Source organism: Tripterygium wilfordii, chromosome 13, assembly GCF_013401445.1.
Source record: "Tripterygium wilfordii isolate XIE 37 chromosome 13, ASM1340144v1, whole genome shotgun sequence".
Lineage (NCBI taxonomy): Eukaryota > Viridiplantae > Streptophyta > Magnoliopsida > Celastrales > Celastraceae > Tripterygium > Tripterygium wilfordii.
Window position 1 is genome coordinate 14,467,591 of NC_052244.1, and position 20,131 is coordinate 14,487,721.

At 37.2% G+C, this 20,131-nt stretch overlaps 3 protein-coding genes across 6 annotated transcripts; 1 reads left to right on the plus strand and 2 right to left on the minus strand.

Moving 5' to 3' along the window:
* Positions 1–34: 34 nt before the first annotated feature.
* LOC120012524 (tRNA (guanine(26)-N(2))-dimethyltransferase) lies at positions 35–2,885 on the minus strand. Of its 2 annotated transcripts, none has more exons than XM_038863969.1 (6): positions 2,247–2,885; positions 1,657–1,857; positions 1,472–1,571; positions 1,120–1,320; positions 935–997; positions 35–789 (listed from the first exon to the last, which is right to left on the minus strand). In XM_038863969.1, the coding sequence occupies exons 1-6, from the start codon at positions 2,864–2,866 to the stop codon at positions 730–732; spliced, it is 1,245 nt and encodes a 414-aa protein (XP_038719897.1). In that variant the 5' UTR covers positions 2,867–2,885; the 3' UTR covers positions 35–729. The 2 variants fall into 2 exon arrangements, with proteins under 2 accessions (XP_038719897.1, XP_038719896.1); XM_038863968.1 differs by having other exon boundaries at positions 35–793.
* Positions 2,886–3,162: 277 nt separating this feature from the next.
* LOC120012520 lies at positions 3,163–14,037 on the plus strand. Of its 2 annotated transcripts, none has more exons than XM_038863960.1 (8): positions 3,163–3,301; positions 4,708–5,024; positions 6,092–6,280; positions 10,479–10,571; positions 11,284–11,466; positions 11,542–11,644; positions 12,094–12,273; positions 12,617–14,037. In XM_038863960.1, the coding sequence occupies exons 2-8, from the start codon at positions 4,881–4,883 to the stop codon at positions 13,444–13,446; spliced, it is 1,722 nt and encodes a 573-aa protein (XP_038719888.1). In that variant the 5' UTR covers positions 3,163–3,301; positions 4,708–4,880; the 3' UTR covers positions 13,447–14,037. The 2 variants fall into 2 exon arrangements, with proteins under 2 accessions (XP_038719888.1, XP_038719889.1); XM_038863961.1 differs by lacking the exon at positions 3,163–3,301 and adding an exon at positions 5,491–5,756 and having other exon boundaries at positions 4,886–5,024.
* On the minus strand, positions 13,939–19,642 carry LOC120012523 (alpha-galactosidase 3-like). Of its 2 annotated transcripts, none has more exons than XM_038863967.1 (16): positions 19,510–19,642; positions 19,141–19,406; positions 18,693–18,751; positions 18,520–18,576; positions 18,402–18,436; positions 17,995–18,098; positions 17,793–17,865; positions 17,256–17,314; positions 17,109–17,174; positions 16,918–17,001; positions 16,240–16,304; positions 16,064–16,146; positions 15,583–15,673; positions 15,329–15,387; positions 14,667–14,807; positions 13,939–14,289 (listed from the first exon to the last, which is right to left on the minus strand). In XM_038863967.1, exons 1-16 carry the CDS (start codon positions 19,516–19,518, stop codon positions 14,179–14,181), a joined length of 1,362 nt encoding a protein of 453 aa, XP_038719895.1. In that variant the 5' UTR covers positions 19,519–19,642; the 3' UTR covers positions 13,939–14,178. The 2 variants fall into 2 exon arrangements, with proteins under 2 accessions (XP_038719895.1, XP_038719893.1); XM_038863965.1 differs by having other exon boundaries at positions 19,492–19,533.
* Between the last annotated feature and the right edge of the window lie 489 nt (positions 19,643–20,131).

Genomic DNA, 20,131 nt, shown 5'->3' on the forward strand with positions numbered 1-20,131 from the left:
GTGTCAAAAATTAACCCAACCCCAATCGAAAATATACAAACCAACCAATCTCTGTAAACAAATAACATATGGTCCTAACATTCAACATCCATAAAACATACATTAAGAAAGTCTATTGGTACGTTCTCCTCTTAGTTCGTGTGGTCAATATGGTAGAGGCAGTAGATGGACCAACATCATCTTGCGTCAGTTGTGAGGGATGCATATAAACTCAGCAACATGAGCATGACCACGTCCGCGTGCTTAGCCTACAGTATAACTACATCCCCGTGGTGGCTCAGCTACCACATTACTTACTGCCTAACTAATTACTATCAACGACAGCAGCTGAATCATTAATTGCATCATGCAAATCAGTTCTCCTGCCCAGTTATACAAGCTGCTCCTCCCTATCTATGCAAGGCAGTGTCCTGAAGGTCTTCCAGTGGCGTCACTAAGCATGATTGTTTGAAGATCTACAATGACGCCACTGTCAGTGGTGCAATTAGTATGTTTTTATCAATCACACGATTGACAGTGACGTCATTAACATTAATGAGCTAATCACGCAATTGCCAATGACGTGATCGTAGAAAAATTATTCACGTCACTGACAGTAATAACAGTGTCTTGAAGTGCTAGATTGATAAGTTTTTTTTGAGGAAATGTCATTGTGGAAGTGCTAGATTACACTTCCTGTTCAAAACTATTAGCAGCACTTCAAATCCTTGGCGATCCTGATGCATTCACTCATGGGACAGTCTGTCTTGAAGGCATTGCTAGCAATTTGTGTCCGACTCGCCGCATAACCTTCCTGAAAAAAACCACAAGCAGACACATAATGCTAGCCTCTTTCCCTCTAATCTTTTCCTCAAACGAGCTGACAGCAATGACTAACCCTGTTATTCTCTCGGGCATTTCAATTGAAAATACTGAAACTTTTTAAGAGAATTACCTTGCGCAAGGTGCCCATCATTGTCTCTAGGGAAGGAGAGTTTATTTTCGCACGGCTTGCCATCTGAAACGAGAAAGCAAATTATCAAGTAACTCCTTCAGTATTGAGAACAAAGCCATCCCCCAATGTGGCAACAGAAACCATGGCATGGAAAGCAGAGAGGGGAGGGAGATTTATTGAAGAACCTCATCCATATTGATGTATCCCGGAGGTAATTTTGGATCACTCTCCTCCACCATCCGGCTTAAAAGCTTGTGCAGTTCAGTTCCAGTACCTTTCCCTGTCCACCCCCACGTCTCGGCTAAGTCCAACATTTCCTTAAGGTAGTTGGCACTGTGGAGAGGTCCTGTCCACAATGGACCTGAAACAACAAGTGATCTAGGGCCCTGGAAAATTATGGGGGATTTTAGTTGGTTTTCAATTACGTAACATATATTGATGCTGAGGAGAATAAGAAGAAATAGGATCAGTAATCAGTGTGGTTTATAGTTAAGTAGGAAGATGTATTTAGGAGAAGTGACAGCAAAATTCACTCACTTTTTGATAACTGCAGGGGCAATTCATCTGACCAAGTTCCTCCCATGTATAAGCTTGAGAATTCCCACAACCATGACAATAACTAACGAAACCGTAATGTCTGTAATGGATGGGAAATCGATAGAGTTAGGCTCGAATATCGGAGGAACTGTAATCATACAGTACACAATAACATCAAGCATCACCTCTTGTCAGATAGCTTCCCACGGTTCACTTGAAGCAAGACTCTAAAAATAGGACCATGGTATGCATAATATGAGAAGAGTGGCGTGACATGATAACCAAGTACAGAAGCTTCCCGCACAGCCCCACCTATAAGCATTCGCAAACCAATCTCATTTGGGTATGGCATCTGGCGAATATATGCTCCATATGCAGCTAAGGAACTAGAAAAGCAAACATATACTGTTATAACAATCCTTGCTTGATCAATAAGAAAAATATACCAGAATCCACAATCCACCAGTGATGTATGCCAGGTTAGAAATAGTTCTGAATCACTAAACTAGTGTCTATCATTCAGTTCTTAGTCATTCAATCCAATGCTTTGAACATCAAACCCAAATCTCTACTTTTTGATGATATTAAAAGCATGTTTTGGTACTAATTTGTGGGTTGAAATATTACCTCTTTTTCCAATTTCCATGAATGATATATTACCTAGAGAAGGTGCTTACCAGAAATATAAAAAAGTAGTAATAGAATTACCAAACCCATAAAGCCAAACTTGTTAGGTAGAGAATATATGAATGGGAATGATTATACATTCACTCACCACTCAGGCCGGTGACCTCCCGACGAGAACCCATCCGTTGAAGTAATGTAAAGCAGTCCATCCCATCGCAGTGCACAAATGGCGGACCTCAGATACATAGAATCGCTCCCAAACGAATCGACATCAATAAAATCCAAGAAATCGTTATGCAAATAGTGCTCTGTCAATATCCGATTAGCATCGGAATGCGTGACGACCCACCTCCTCTCATCCCCTTCACCACTCTCCACCAATCTCAAGTTTTGCAATATAACTCTCCGGTAATTGTCGTTTGCATCATTTGCAACCACGAAATCCGCCTCTGCCTCAACGAGATACCGAAGGGACCGGACACCACACCCGCACATTGCGTCGAGGACCCGTAATTGGCCTTTCTCTCTCTTGTATAGGGCCGCAGCAAGCACACCCAAGTCGCGACCTGTGGCGCTCTCGTGGCGAAAGAAGGACTCTCCCGTCTCGAATTGGAGACCCCTTTCAGTCGTGTACTCCGCTTTGCAATGGTTAGTCTTTACTACTGCTTTTCTGTGTGGGAATCTAGGGTTAGGGTTAGGGTTTAGGGCTCTGTGTGTAAGGTGAAATGGAGAAGAAGGGAACAGGGTTTTAGGATGGAGAGATAACATGGCGGGAGAGTTTGACGGGGATAGTCTGATATTCGTCCCTGCGTCGTTATTAGCCAGACTACTTGTGATGCTGCAGGTGCATGATTAACGGCAGAGATTGGATTGGTCATTTCTGGTCCAACTATTTGAATTTCATCTTTATCTGGCTACGTCAGCAACTGGTTTTACCTGATTTAGGGTTGGTGGACCCACTAGGGTAACATTTGTATGGAAAGTAGAGGTGTCTTCATGCTGGTGATGAAACATTTGGTTGTCTACATTAGGTATCATAAATTCTGGGTTCTACCATTTGGCTTATTTAGTCTAGGGCATTTGGGATCTCAAACTATTTATCCCCGAAGAAAATGTTCTCCTTGTACTTGTTTAAGACCGAGGGTTTCAGAAAAGGTGGAGACTTTGATCAAAGCAACGAGGCAATCTTCACATTCAAACAGGGTAAAGTTCATCAATTTGAAGCCCCTTTGTTTTTCTGCACTATTTACTGATTAGAGTTATTCTGAACGATGTGATGCTAAATTACTGGAGCTTTAATTTGTTGGTGTTGATGTGTTCACTCTGAATAGACTTTGTACGTGGTTCTCTTGAGATGTTAGCTATGCCCTTATCATCTACATCTGTATGATATATCTGTGACAGTGTTATGACAAAAACGGTTGCTATGTTTTGGCTTTGATATTTTTAATATAAATTCTGAAATAATTATGAAGAAAGACAAAAAAATATTACTCCTGTGCGCACAGGCACATTACAATAATCAAAGGAAAATTTTATCTGCTGGGTTGGGTGCAATGTGGCTTAACTTCGAACCTATTCCATTTGTAGCTATATGTTCATCTCTACCTTATTTGATTAACTGAGTATTTGGTTTAGTTTGCTGTGTGGATACATCAACAGCTTGCTTATGATGTCTTGCTTTGAGGGCTAAGATAAGAGAAAATATGCTATGATAAACTGGTTAACTTTTCTTAATGTAGTAGAAAGCATTGGTTTGTGGTTTGATTTGGTGCTGAAAAATTGTTTTCCAATATGAGCTGTATTGTCTTTATAAATTTTCAGAGGCCATTGAGGCATGGAATTAGTTTCATGGCAAAATTAGAGAAGTCTAAGATTGATGCTGTTCTGGAACAACGTCAAGTATTCACACTTCTTAACTTTATTCCTTTGATGATTTATCTCATATTTCTCTCTTTTTATATTAGATCCCCCCATTTGGAGCTTCCCTTGAGGGGTAATGTTGAGGTAGAAAGAGAGGAGAAAAAAATTTCTTAATTTTTCTCCTTTATTAATGACACATTACTCATCTTTTCCATGTTTTGAGAGCCTTAACTATATATTTTTTTAAAAATTTTTGAAGGACCTTAATTTTTTATTTTAATTGCTCCTCTCTCTTGTCCTTCTGAACTGGGAAACTAATTCTCCCATTTTGTCACAATCTGCTATTGTTTCTTAATCCCTCTCAGTTAGAGCATTTATGTTTTTGCTGTCTGAGAGGGTTTCAGTGAAAAAGGAAAAAAAGAAGGAAACATCAGTGGTCAAGGCTGCAACTTAAACAAAAGTACTTCTGAGTTCTGACCACATTTGAGTATTTGACACATCTAATGAATTGACATTCTTCTCAGCCTGGCACACTTTTGCTAGATTAAGTTATTTTCTCTATTGGCATTTCTAGCCTACACATTCATTCAGAAGTTTCTAGATGACAATTCCCTTGTATTCTTCTTGGCATCCTGATTATGTTTCAATTAATCCATTTAGTTTTCTTTCATTTTCGACTTTTCTTATTATGTGTCTTTCAAACTCTAACTTTGGAAGGTTTCTCTTGGTGGTTTCTACACTGTCAGTTGTTTGAGTTGGTAATGGTGCTCTGTGTTCATGAGACGACTGAGATTATCTTGATGAGTTGGAAGTTTCAGCTTCTGAACTGAGGGGAGATGTTCCAGAGAGCTTCTCACTGTCCTCTTAATTGTCTTCATCTTGTTCTTCGACCTTGTTGTCTAATCATCACGGATTGTTGATGGACACTGAACTCCAGCTAATGGCTGAGCAAAGGGTTAGGGAAATTTTTGATACTATTCAACCAGCTGTAGTTTCTGACAAGAGAAGGAAGGATGTTATTGAGTATATTCAGAAGCTCATTAATCATTATTATGGAACAGAGGTGAGAATTTACCCCTGCTTCCATCTGTTTTTCTTTTCTTTTCTGTTTTCAAATCCTTTCTTTCAGGAAAAAAGGTACAGTTAATGTCCATTTTCTTGTGCTAAAGATGAAGTTTACATCTGGTGATTATATTTATTATGTAACACTGTGCCTCTTATTTCCGACAATTTATAGATGATATATGTTCTCAGCAGACCATAAGGCATATATGATTCCCGTAGTTTATATTTAAATTCTTTCTTTGTTTTATTTTTCAAGAATTTCCTTTCATACAGTGATTGGAAGTCTCAGATGATGACAGTAGCCACTGAAAAAATGCTCTCCCATTTATTATTGTTGTTAGTGGGATTCAAAGTTTTTGATTGATACATTCGGATATTTTTGTTATTGATATTTACCATGGCCAGAGTGGTTTTTCTTTACTTTAACAGAGGTCATAGATTGCTAATGGGCTTAATTATTCCAGCTCATCTCCTATACTGTGAATATCCTCTATTTCTGGAACTCAGTAGCTTGCTGGGACCACTCATGGGGGCCATTTCATGTGTGTGGTAATCTATATGCAAAGAAAATTGTTCCTTATGCAAAGAAGAAGGGAAAGAATAGCTTGTGATTTCTATGAGGGAGCTAACGGGGACAAGGATAATGAGTGGTTGGCCATCTTTTCAATCATTTGGATAGAGTGGAACAAAGACCTCGTAAGGAGATGTTACATATTCTGGTTCAGGCATGGTAGATACCTGAATAATTTATATATTTGGTGTAGCAGTTATTGTAAACTGGATGAACTTTCACCTTTTTATGGAATTGATTAGTTATAGTAAATGATTTTTATGGTGTTTCCCTTGGTGCCCTTTTAAGATAATTTGTCCACCTTTTTGTTGCTGAAGGGAAAAGAGATATTGTTTAAATGTTTTATTCTTTTGCTTAAATTTTTTATCCTTTTGCATGGTTTGAATACCATTACTAGCATTAAGTATTTCTCCGGGGAAGGGGTGACTTGTTTGTTCATTATGGTTTTATTTATCTGAAGTCATGATGAAATTATCCAACTCTATTGAATGCAGACTATAGAGCTCTTCCCCTTCGGCTCAGTTCCATTCAAAACATATCTCCCCAATGGAGATATAGATTTGACTGCCATCACCCATCCAAATACAGAGAAAGATCTGGCCAAAGATGTCTGCACTATTCTTGAAGGTGAAAAACCGAATCCTAAGTTCAGAATAAGGAATGTCCAATATATCTGTGCACAGGTTAGTTTTAATGGTTTTTAGTGCTCTTGGTTAAGTGTTTATTTGGTAATTTAATTAAAAGTTTTTGGAAGCACATCTTTCTTTTATATGTTTGTGTATATACCATTCCATTTTACTTGTTTTATGAGCATACATTATTGTGGTAGCCTGGTTGTTACTTTATCGGTGGTTTATAATGACTCATGTTCAGAACGGTAAGATGTTACTTTACATTTCCTCTTCCATCTCTTTCAATTGGCAATATATTGTTTGCAGCATGCCATGCAAATATTGCCGGAGTCAAGACACCTATCAGGCTGTCACCTTTTAACAATTGGCTCGTTATTTAATTCTTTCAGGGAATGTATAAGACAATATTCCTTTTTTTGAACCAACATGAGCTTTTAAAAATGCCATCGGCTCCGTTTAGGGATATTCCCATGTTTGCGTTTGAAGCACTCGTTCATTAGAACTTACTTTTATTTATGATATTTTATTTTTTTTATGTAAAACAAAAACGAGTACAATGTATTATCCTGTGGATTTGGGGTGTAGTTATTACTTTGACCTTGTTAAATTTCTTTAAATACTCCTTGTATTTACTCAAATTTATAGTATAAATAAACAGAAGTGTTGGTTAATGTATGGTTTCATCTATACGCGACTAGATCTATTCTCCACAGATTAGGGTTAGGGGCTATCTCTAGGAAGTGTGTTCTTGTCACTCTCAGTAAGGTGAAGACAACAAATCCCTCTTTTAAACAATAAGTTGTTGAGTTGATTATAGTACACATATGCTCACTGGATGCGTAGCTAGTTATTGCATGCATCGATGGGCATAAAATTATTTCTGTAGACAATGTGGAAAAAGTTATGACAAGAGAACATATATGTTTTGGAAAATCCAGAGTGTACTTAATTCCTGGATGGAAAAAGCTTTATCAAAAGTCACCAAGGGTGGCGCCTCCTGAGACAGAACAAGGAGGAGAAAAAAAAATGAACAATTGAAATATAAAGACAATCTAGAATACTACAGATGCTGCCATCATCTCGATGCAAAAACCATGATCTTAGAGTATTAAATAAGTCATCTAAAGCATTTCCGATGCGTTTTCTATGCCTTCAAATGCTCATTTGTTTCCTTCCAGCAAAGGTTTCCAACCTGTTAGCAGAGGAACCATAGAAATCAACTTCCTTTTCTCCTTGTTAGTACAAGCAGCTGTTCACACCTTAGGCTCTTCTTCTAGAGTGGTAGACACAACCCACTTGATACCCATGATTTTCCAAGTCAAATCCCAGAAGCATCTAGGCTATTTACAATAGAGAATACGGTGACTAATTGATGTAGGACAAGTTACAAAGATTCCTAAAGTTACTAGGGGAGTTAGCTGAAAATCGCATTGTTGGTTGAAAATCGCACCACTTGATAAACTCCTTTCTCCCATTGTTGGCTGGAAATCATATATGAATTCCTTGAAGACGTTGAACCTCTCCAACTCACAATCCGAAGCGTTTCTATTAAAAGTAGCAAATCAACTCACATTTTTTTTTCCATAAATCAAATCAAAATTCGACACAATCTTTGTCCACGGCCTCTTTATTACTTATTCGTGGGTAATCTAAAGAGTTCAAAAGAGACTCACCCACCATTTTCCATACTAAAAGCGGGTGCTATCACCTTTTCCCAACTTTGAGAGTAGCGTGCCCATGCCATAAATCCTAAGACTTCCAAATAGTTTGCCAAATGTCGACCCCTCCTAATCCACACCATTTTTGGCAACCATCATTTATTCCAAAGATATCTCTATCATTGGCAAATCTCCCAAACCACTTCCCAAGAAGTGCCTTGTTGAAAATGTAAAGAGCTAATACCTAAACTTCTTTGATTTTGGAAATTTTTACCACCTCTCAATAAAGTTTTAATGAAACTTTTATCCTGGTTGTCCCACCAAAGAATGCAGTTTTGAATGCTTTCAAGCCCAATAGGCAACAAAACCGAGATGGGAAAAAGGGACATGAAATATGTAGGACGATAAAGATAGAGAGTGTGCTCTTTATCAACATAAATAAATCTATCACCTTTTGAGAGACGAGGCCTCTCGCACTCCTCAAGCCTTCTCTCAAACTTCTCAATGATAGGGTTCCAAATATGGAATATTTGTGTTTGACTCCTAGTGGAATGCCAAGATAAGTCATTCACATCAAAACCATTTCCAATGGGAACCACACTACTTTTGCTAAGATTTACTCTCAAACCCGAAAATGCCTAAAAGCGAAGAAGTATAAATGTATAATCCTCAAGCTTATAACTTGATCAATATCCACACCGCACATTAGAACACTGACATGTTGTTCGTAAATAGGAGGTGAGAGATTGAGAATTTGGAGTCACCACTACCAATTTGTAAAGCGTAAAGCAAACCATGTTTTTAATAAAGAGAGACTCAAATGCCTTAATAGCAACGTCGCTGTAGAAATAAAGGCAACATATAGTATTGATGGTTGGATACTCTTTCTAAGTTATATAGTTTGGGTATATATTGACTGGTACTTGATTTTAGATATGACAGAGAACTTGGACTATAGAATCCAATATTGGGGGAGATACATTCTTGGTATCTTCCATTCCTCGGTAAAATTTATTTATCATTGAAAATAACCCAAAAAAAAAAAAAAAGAATGCATTTTAGTAAGGTGTCTCAAATTGTTCATGATGGAAAATTCAGTGTAAGCAGGTGAGACAAGGAAAGGCTCCTTAGTAATCTTACATGATAGAAATCAGAAGTTGATAATCTTCCTATAATTTTTGGAATGGCTATTATGAAGATTTTGTCCTTTTTGATGTGTTAATACTTAGGATTAGATGATACTATTAACCTGAAATTCTTTTGCTTTTCATTATCCATCTGTTCCCTCTTAAAGTTGCCTCCTCCTTTCGAGGAATTTTCTTTTTCCTCCAATTTCTTAAACTGGCACCTATAATTTAAGCATAAATTAAGCTGGCTGCCTCTCTAATGTGGCGCAGTGGTAGAGTTGCATGGGTGCATCCTAGAGGTCACAAGTTCAATTCTTAAACAATTTATCTCCATATTATGTGGAGTTAAGGTCTACGTACATTCTGCTTGTCCCTGATGATTGTGGGAACAGTGTGCACGGGAGTTGTTTTCCTTCTTTATAAGCTGGTTGCTTCTTTAATATCCATCCAATACCTCTTAAAGTCGATGCCTTCTTTTGAGGCCTTTTCTTGTTCCTTCTATTTCTTAAACAGGCACATTCATGTCTTATTCCACCTATAACTTAGGCATCTATTAAGTTGGTTGCTTCTTTAATATCCATCCGATCCCTCTTAATGTTGCTGCCTTCTTTTGAAGACTTTACTTTTTTCCTCCAATTCCTAAACTGTCACACTCATGTCTTATTCCACCTATAATTTAAGCATAGATTAAGCTGGTTGCTTCTTTAATATCCATCCGATCCCTCTTAATGTCGCTGCCTTCTTTTGAGGACTTTCCTTTTTCCTCCAATTTCTTAAACTGGCACACTCGTGTCTTATACCATCTATAATTTTTAAGTATAGATTAAGCCGGTTTCTTCTTTAATATCCATCCGATCCCTCTTACTGTTGCTGCCTTCTTTTGAGGACTTCACTTTTTCCTCCAATTTCTTAAACTGGCACACTTATGTCTTATTCCACCTATAATTTAAGCATAGTTAAGCCAGTTTCTTCTTTAATTTCTATCCGATCCCTCTTAAAGTCGCAGCCTTCTTTTGGGGACTTTTCCTTTTCCCCAATTACTTAAACTGGCACGTGTACGTCATTTTCCAGCTACAATTTAAACATTTTGGAGAATTTAATCAGACATACTAGCTTACTCTGGAATCTATTAGGAGAATCTAGAATTGCCAATTTCGGCTCATCCATGGAAATCGTAACTATTAACTGTGTGGTTGGATTCACTCAAGTATTATGTTCGTATTTTGAACAATATGAATGAACTTTGAGCTGATAAAAAGGTAAGCAGCCCGAGTAATTCTTATTTGTGGATCATAACGTCATTGTTTATATCATTATATGGCTAGTCTCTTTTTTATTATGCCAACTTCCAATAACTATTTTTTCATTATGATGTCACTAGTTGCTCTCTTTTCTGCTTTATCCTATAGCTTTAAGAGGGGCTCAATTTATGCATAATATAGCTGTGGATATTTTGGATGGCAGGTTAAGGTTATAAAATTCTCAGTGAATAATATAGCTGTGGATATTTCATTCAATCAGAGGGCAGCAATTTGTTCCCTCTTTTTCTTGGAGCAGGTATGCTCGTATTGCTGACTTTAAGATCCGTATTTTCACTTACCGAACTATATATAACAGCGAGACAATTAAACAGAAAAAGAAAGCTATCAATTTTCATAAGCTGGTAATTGAAGTAATTTAGGCATGTCTTTGGGACGAGTGTGCTAAGCGCCAAAGCCCCATCAAAGTAGCTTAGGATAACACCCACTTACCGAACAATATATAACAGCAAGACAATTAAACAGAACAAGAAAAGCTATCAATTTTTGTAAGCTGGTAATTGAAGTTCACATCTGGTCATAATATCGGCAGGCAATCTAAAATCGACATGTCCTTCCTGGGAATAGGTACTTATGAGTAGTATTTTGTTTTACTTGGTTTACATTTTGACTCTTTCTGTGTTTGTACAAGTGTAATATATTGGCTCTGTAATGACTTCAATTTGTCCATGTTTCCATCTTATTTTCCCTTTTCTCCTGTATTGACATGTCAAATTTACTTTGTTGGCTCTGCATTCAAAGCAATTAGTTCCATCCTCCTTTAGCTGATTATCCACATTCCTTAGCAAGTCTACAATTAGTATCTTTCTTCATAAATAAATCTCTCTCATTCTCGCCATCTTCTTCCCTTTCCAACCCCCACCAACCCTCATTGCATCAAATGGCTCAAACTATAACATATGTACTTCCAAACATGTTTTGACTTGATTTGGAACTGTTTTTTTTCTCAGGTCAATCAACTTATTGGGAAACAGCATCTTTTCAAACGCAGTATTATCTTGATCAAAGCTTGGTGCTTTTATGAATCGAGAATTCTTGGTGCACACTGTGGCTTGATCTCAACATATGCGTTAGAAACATTGGTCTTGCATGTCATAAACCTTTTTCATTCTTCATTACATAGTCCTTTAGAGGTGGGTACATTTTTTAAATTTGCATGTGCATTTGCAAAAACATGACAGCACTTAACTTGGACACTCTATTTACAGGTTCTGTGTAGATTTTTGGACTACTATAGCACTTTTGACTGGGACAATTATTGTGTCAGTATATATGGCTCAGTTGCATTATCTGCCCTTCCCAATATTGTTGGTATGTTGTATCTGCTTGTATATTGGCCATCTATTGGTTGTAACTTGTTCATTTGACTGCATTGAAAAATGTTCATATATAGAAATAATGTGAAACTAGCAAGTTAACCTTTTGAGTTGAATGACAAAATAACTAAATCTTAACATGGAATCAGAGCGGGAGGTCTTGAGGTCAAACTTTATCTTCCACAATTTAAAACCCCATTTGTTGTTGTCCCAAGTGTGGGTCTTTGTGAGAGCCTCTACCCCCTAGTGTTGGGCCTAGTTTGTTGTGTATGTGTTGGGCCGTCAAATTGTCACACACGCGAGAGGGAGTGTTAAAATCTATATGAATAATGGGAAACGGCTCAAACCAGCAAGTTAACTTAGTGGGTTGAATGGCAAAGTAATTAATTTTAACAAAAAAATAAAATTTTGTTCATTTGAGATCTTTCTTTATTGTTGTTGCAGTGAATCCAAAAAATGATGGGGATAATTTACTGCTCAGTCGGGAAGTGATGGACAATTGCAGAGAAGCTTTTTCAGATTCGGTAAAGGGACTTGAGACGGGCTGTGAATTCCATGTTAAGTATCTCAACATATTAGATCCTCTAAAGGAACATAACAACCTAGGGCGAAGTGTTAGCAAAGGTATCTGCTCATTTTCCCACCAAAGTGAATTTTCTATGTTATTTTAGGCTTTGTCCATATTTTCTGCTTTTCTTTGATTCTGCCTAAAAAATATTCGGAAAATGAGCATCTTTCTATTCCTTTTCCTGAGGACTTTCCAGAAGTAGACATACCTCTGTGTTGGCAAATATTTACGACTTCTAAATAATTTGCTAAGGTTTTCAACTTTCAATGATACTTGATGAAGTATGAATTGTGGGCAGTAAACTAATTTTCATTAGAGTCGTTTCGCTTTATGTCTAAGCTGAGTTCTAGTAGTTTCTCATCTATGTTGATTGACCTCAGTCATCGTTTTCCCTTGAAGGAAATTTTCATCGTATAAAATGTGCCATCTCATTTGCGGCTAGACAACTTCAAGAGATCTTCCAGTTACCAGGAGAAATCATGGGTCTTGAACTTGAGAATTTTTTTGTTAATACTTTGCGTTGGAATGGGACGGGACTAAGGCCAGATGCAGTGGTTCCTGTTGCAGTATTTGGTACTGGAAGAGGCGAGGAATTTGATCTCTGTGGAGACTACAACAATTACTTCACTGATCCACTGCTTGATCATTGGTGTCCGGATCACTATGCCCGGCTTGTTCCTAACCAGTCTAAATCTCCATCATTACCTTCTCGAGTTCAGAACATTTCTGGTACCTTGTACTCGTTGGTGCCTTGTAGAAATATTACTACCTATACTCCTGTCACAGATGCATATTTTTTTGGATTGCCAGTCTACCATGTTTATGCTTCCCAGTTATTTGCTTTTGGTCCCACCAGTAACAGAATGTGGAGGTCACGAGGAACAGGCACCTACATTCCTGCCATGGTACATCATTCTTACAGAGAAAGCCGAGCGCCAACGAGGGTTAGAAATCATGAAACTAGGATTCGTGGTCAGTTGCAGAGGCCACTTCGAATGGGCGGCAGGGTTGAAAACTCCCCAGAGCTGGCTGAGCGTGAAAACAGCCGCTGTCCTGATCTTTCATTGAATGAATTTCCATCTCTTTCAGGCATCAATAGAAGCACTTCATCAGATGTTCAACGATCATGTCAAAGCTCTGTAAACTATCCACAGGCTGAGGATCGCTCTATCCCTGTCCGGAGTATTGATTTCGGGACCTCAAAACCTTCATCCGGACCTGCTATCTAGCAAAGAAGGAAGATAAGCCAAGTCTTCTGAACGCTACAATTTCTACATCTTGTGGCTCAACATAGCACCAAAAACAAACCAGAATTCGAAAATGGTGAGCGATTAAGGCATTTCCTAAAAGTTGTGAACTTTTTTCTTGCTGATTATGGGGTTTTTTTGTTTGGTTTTTGGAAAATGATGATGAATTCCCTTCTCCATTATGGACTTGAGTCGAAAAGACTGAAGCCAACAAGCCATTGTTTTGAGACAGTTTTATTAGTCCTTTCAGATTTGCAGATTTGTTGCTTGTGCTTTGGTCTTTCAAATTTTTTTCATTGAAAAGATTTATAATAACGGCACCCAGGGAGGCAGGCAACCCAAGAACAAACCAGGTTAAACGTTAGTAACTAATGGTCAAACATGCCGGTATTGGGTGGGCGGCGCTCTGAAATCTAACGAACCTTTCAGTGAGCTATTTGAACTTTACCCCAACACACCAAAAGGTCCAAAACATTAACAAAGAAGATTTAGTTCACCAGTTGTCTTTTGCTTCGGAATCCAATTAAGCTTCGAACCAGAGCTCAAGGAGAGCCATAACTGGAACTTGAATAAAAAAAAAAAAAAAGATATGTACACACTTTTGTTTCCCATCTTCTGATGAATGCAAGAAGCTGCAGAATGTCTTTAAAGTACATGTGAAAGGGAACTGCCCCTGAAATGGAACCTCCTACCATAATATACTGTGAAAATGAACTATATCTCTGAACGAGACACGGTCTGGGGTGTGAAAATGTACATATGACAGTCGTGAGCATCAACTCGAGCACCAAATGATGCAACCACGTCTACTGCAACTTCGTTGTGCTGCAAACAGTAAAGATTCTTTGATAAGCATGAAATAGAACTGGAGGGAAAAAAAATGAATGAAGCAGCAGGAAAGCTGCTAAACATACTACTGAGAGACTTGGCATGGTCATTAATTAGTTTTACAGCTTTTGCAACTGTATCCAATTTGTTTCAAGACTTCAAAGTTGAGCTAAGAAGTCGGACAAATATACTACTTAAAGCCTGATCGACTGAATGCAGTACTACTCAACCAATCTATGTTATGAGTAAAAGCGGATAAGTTTTGATTCTTATACTTTGGAATTAAGATTAAACGGATAACTCAGTGAAAGAAACTATTCCTGTTGTAACTATTTTAAACCCTGGCTTGACTACTTGCAGGTCAGATTCCTCACCTGCCATAAATCCCTCACAGAGACATGAGTGCCAGATTCAAGTCCAAGTACATCCCATGCAGCCGTTATGGTAGCAGATTTTGAACATCGATTCCAGAGAGCAACAACCAAACGATGTCCATACAAGGGGCCCGCCCAAACCTGGAAGATGGGCACATAATTTTTGAGTTCAATCGATGGCAAGGCAACACATAACAGTAAGTCTTGTTTTATACGTTCAAACAATTTCAGGAAAAAAAAAAACAACAACGACACTACAAAATAGACTAAGAAGTCATAACCATTCAAAAGACAATTTGGGTTTGCCCAAATAATTTATGCACCCACCAGCCAATTAAAAGTTGTATTTAGCACACAAATCCCTTCCTGATATATTGAAGACGGGCTCCTTGTGCTTCCTTCTTTCTTTTTTAAAAAAATATATTATTGGTGTTTTCACAGACAGTACAAGCAGGTACACAAGCTCAGATAATGATGTGATCATTGCTATGGTTGCAGGAGAGGATATGACAAAGGATATTCTTAATGTTGAATAAGGCCAAGCGCACAAGAGTATAGAGGAATCAGGTCTTCAATTAGTCACCAAAAGGAAACCATACTTGGGATACAAAAGGCTATGCTAGTGCATAAAGTTGATGTGGAGCGGTGCTAAAGGAGAATACCTGGTGGCACCCATCTTTTCCTGATACATGAACTTTTCTTCCCTGAACCCCAAGTCTATCTGCAAAAAAAAGGTTAAGATCCTTGCTTATTCAGGTTTCCTGATGCAATATATCTAAGCAATCTCAACGTACAGTGGCAACATCTATGAAAGAGACAATGAGGATGAATGTTATAATTGTGCTCTCAAGTCTCAACAGGCCATTCAACTGAAAATGGGTAAGACGTTGAGGCACTGAGATAGTCCATATTTCACCTTGGTTTATATCAATGACTTCCTTGTTGCTTATAATCTCAAAAGTCTCTGTGGTCATGTTTCTTACATCACAACCGATTAAAAGAGGGGCCTGCACATTCAAGCTTCAGATTTAATTCATGACAAGTAAGTAGTAACAGCAGGTGCAACTATAATAGAGTGAAAAACTGGCATATGAATTTTGAGACACTTTGTGCAAGCTTTTAAAATGCAGCTGAAATTACGTATGGAGTATTAAATTAAATGTTCAGAACTGATGAGGACACACATAAGTAATTAAAACTCCATTAGCTGTCATCAGTGATTTCCCACATCCAAACATCTGAAGAAAAAAAACCCAAAGAATACAATATGTATTTATACAGATATGTATTTGTACATATCTGTATAAATACATATACCTATGCATATAAGAAAATTTCTAATTCGATCTTGGATCCAAAAGCAAACCAGGAAGAAAAATCAGAAATTGGTAAGAAACCTTCATCAAGGCCCAGATGCTGAAATGAGCGCGATACTCTTGATAAGTCATACCACCATTGCCCACTTCCAACATGTCAGGATCTATCAGAAAGGATCAGATTAAAAGTAAGAACCTAGTCATAGTTTAAGTACTAAACACAAAAATGTCTACAATGGATCATTTCATGCCCTCACCATTCCATCCACCAGGCCCAGCATATGCAGCCCACTTATCATTCAGATCAGCAATAGTAGTCATGCTTAACATCACAAACTCAATCAGTATGAGAACCAATGTTCTAACAAAGCAATTTAAAATTCTGCCTGCAGTCCCTTCGTCCTATTGATCATAGTAAGGAGACGCTAGCAAGAAAATATGCATCTTTTTCTTTTTCGATAAGCAAAACATATATGTACTTTTACATGAGGAGAGTAAGTAAAAGTAGAATAATTGGGTTAGGTATCATAATGCAACATTTCCAAATCTTCAATATGCAGTGTTATGTGACAATAGCATGTATCTTTACATAAATAAAAAGCATTCACTCCACCTTCCTGTTATATGGAATTGGTTAGACAGGTACTCAATTTCATTCCTGTCACAAAAAATGAATCATTCTCTCCCCTTAAGTGATGGATTACAAACCTTCTCTTTCGGAATACATATTTATTTTGTTAGACACGAGTCATTCTGAGGTTTAAAGCAGGGAGTCATGTTCCTAAAGTCTGAACAACTTAGGAACTGACACTAATTTTTTTATATGGACTCCAAAATCTTTCTACATAAAATAGGTATCCTAAGATATCTAAAAGTGACCACAGAGCACAAGAAAATATTCATTTCACCAAGAATTAAGGGATTTAGGTTGTAACCTTGCCCATGAATCATTAATGTCATCTGTTGTACGCCAACTATTTCCAACTTTGCCAGCCCATAAGGCAGGGTCTTCAACCCCCCTGTTGAAGCCATTACATAAAGGTCAAAACTGCTGTGAATCAAATTCCATTATAGATAACTGTTAAATAAATATGATATTCTACGGAGATCAATCAAACTTCACTACCATTCACAAAGAGAATAAAAAATCGTCTGTCCAGTTGCATTTAGAGCATCTCGCATTGGTGGATATCTATAAATCAAAGAACCAAAATAAGTCAGTTAAGTTCGTTAGCAACAGTGGCTCAACAACTTGAATAAGATAAGGGAGAACCTTTCTTCAGGTCTAATGCCCAAATTGAAACAGTTGTCATACTTCAAATAATCCACATCCTGATAACAGTATAACACAGCATGAAGAATTAATAAGAAATTATAGCCAAAGTAATAGATGGCAAGCAAAATATTTTCTCATGATTTGCAACCTATATCAATCAATGCTCATCCCTTCAAGACAATATCAGAATATTTCAAGATCCATACAATCAGTTACAATAGTATAAAATGCATTTAATCGATGGATGAAAACACCATTTATGTTTCACAAATAGGTGATTTTCATTTTAGAAGCAATTTAAAAAATCAAAATCTTTTAAATGTAACAACACATTCACATCCTGATCTGATCACTAATTTACAAATTAAGTAATGACTAATGACTAATATTCTTCTAGCTGTAATGTCCCATTTGCATTGTCGATTCCACCTTTGAGATACTATCACTGCCAGCAGACATCCAAACAACCACTGTACACACACAAACATTCGATTACTTCTTTCTAACATCAAGCATGAAATAATAGGAACAAACCCAAGAAGCAAACATTGATGCATCATCTTTTTCGTGAAAAATTGATCCTGGTCGAACTTGACAGGTGAAAACCCTGAAAACAGGAGTTGGGTGAATCAGAAGATTAGCAGGATATTGAAAGAGCTCAATAGCTGATATCACATATATCGCGATAACATATAATCATTTAATTTCTTGAAAAGTGCCCAACGATTTATCCTACCCAGCATCCGAATAAATTCCGAGCTTAAGGCCCTTCCCATGTACATAGTCAGCAAGATCTTTGATTCCTGATGGAAAAGTTTTCGGTTCAGGAACCAACTGACCCTGCACAATCAAAATTGGCCAATAAGGACACTTAATATGTGATGTAACATCATAAATCATAATTTTACTAGTTTGTTCTTTCTAGCTAACTGATCTTTTCATAAAGAATCTGTGAGTGTGTGCTCTTCTATATGTCACATAAAATGCTGGAAAGTAACTACAAAGCAAGAACTGATATATGGCTACGTAGTAGCCCAAAAACTAAGTCAGATCCATACAGGCACTTTATTTTCATATTTGTTTATGTAATTTACTGTTACTAATGAAGCCAGGGAGAATTATCAGATGTAGAGATTTATTTACCTCCGAATCTCGAGTTGCAGAAGACCAGCAATCATCTGCATATAATAAAATTGCTTAAGCAGGAACAGAAATAATTTCAAAATCTACAGCAAATACTACTAACAAATCAGAAGGATACCTATATTGACATACACATATCCTAAATCAGCCAAGCCTGTTAAAATGAGTGCATCAGCTGCCAAAGATAAAATTAAATGTTAGCATTTCTAATGAAGTACGATTGAGGAAAAGAATATGCTCCAAAAGAATATGCAGCACAAGCAGCACAAAAAGGCATTGAAGAACAAAAACCTGTTTCCTTAATGACAGTTTCATTGATATTGCAGGCAAAGAAATTCCAGCTATTCCACCTGCAAACACACAATCACCGAAGCCATTAATATTCATTGGAAAAGAAGTAGAAAAACAGACCTTTCATGATAGCTGCAGATGGTAATAACAAAAAGGAAGGGGGAAAAAAAGACAAATGAACTCATGCACAAGCTAAATTGCAAGAAAATTAAGCACTTGCCAAAGCTACCGATCAAGAGAAAAACACTACGGTTGATTACCCATTTACCCCAAAAAAAATGATAACAAATATAAAAAATGAAACCAATTCTAATAATGCCAAAATTCTTTATCCAGCCTAAGCAAGTAGAAAAAACCACAGAATAGCTGAAAATCTAGAAAGAAGAGAGAGAGAGAGAGAGAGAGAGAGAGAGAGAGAGAGAGAGAGAGAGAGAGAGAGAGAGAGAACCCCATCGGAGGAGTTTGAGCCAAACCGTTGTCGAGCTGTAATATCCCATGCTTAGAATTATCAAAAATACGATCGAATGATCTGCCAAAACCAAAATTTGAACTGGGTTTCTCGTATCTCTGCAAAAGAGGCACCACTCTCCCAGCACTTGCTCCATGTGAAGAAAGAAGCACAAAATACAGAGAGAGTACTGTAAAGATGCCATTTTTAGCCATCAAATTAACGCCTCTCTTTGTCTGTGTTTCCGTCAGAAAAGCTCTTGATGCCTACAATCGAAGTGACATATGAAATGCAAGAGAACATTCAAGGATCACAACAGACAAATTAAAAGAAAAGGGGAAAAAAGCAAACTTGCGAAACTGAAATTACTTGCAGCATCTGGTTCTGTATATGATAGCTCAACACGATTATCTTTAATGTCTTAATTAATTAATTTCTTTCTATTTCTTAATAATAATAGTAATATATTATACGATTGGATTATCGATTCGCATTGTAATGAGTATTTATGAGAACGTTTTATGTAATTTGACAACTCATGTACACGTACATAATTACTAAGAAAATCAAGCTTATCTAATTTATGATTTGGCCTTTTCTTTTGCTTTGGCTTTTGCTTTTGCTTTTTGCTTTACTTGTCTCGATCACAAAAATTAGTAGAAATTAAGGTTTTTCTAAAAATAATTTGGAATGAATATGTAATTGATTGAACTCCTTATTAAAAAAAATGATTGAATTGGATGTGTAAACAGAAAATTAGATTGTATCGAACACAATCTAACTAGTAGGGGTGTCCACGATCGATTTCAATTGATTTTTTGACATAAAAATAATTGACCAATCAATCGATTATTGACGGTTTGATCAGTTTTTTTAGGGTCTTCAGTTGATTTTTCAATCGATCCTCACTAACATATATTTGATAATCGATTCGGATGACCAATCGATTCAATCCAGGCGGTTTAATTTGAACACCTCTACTAACTAGGGA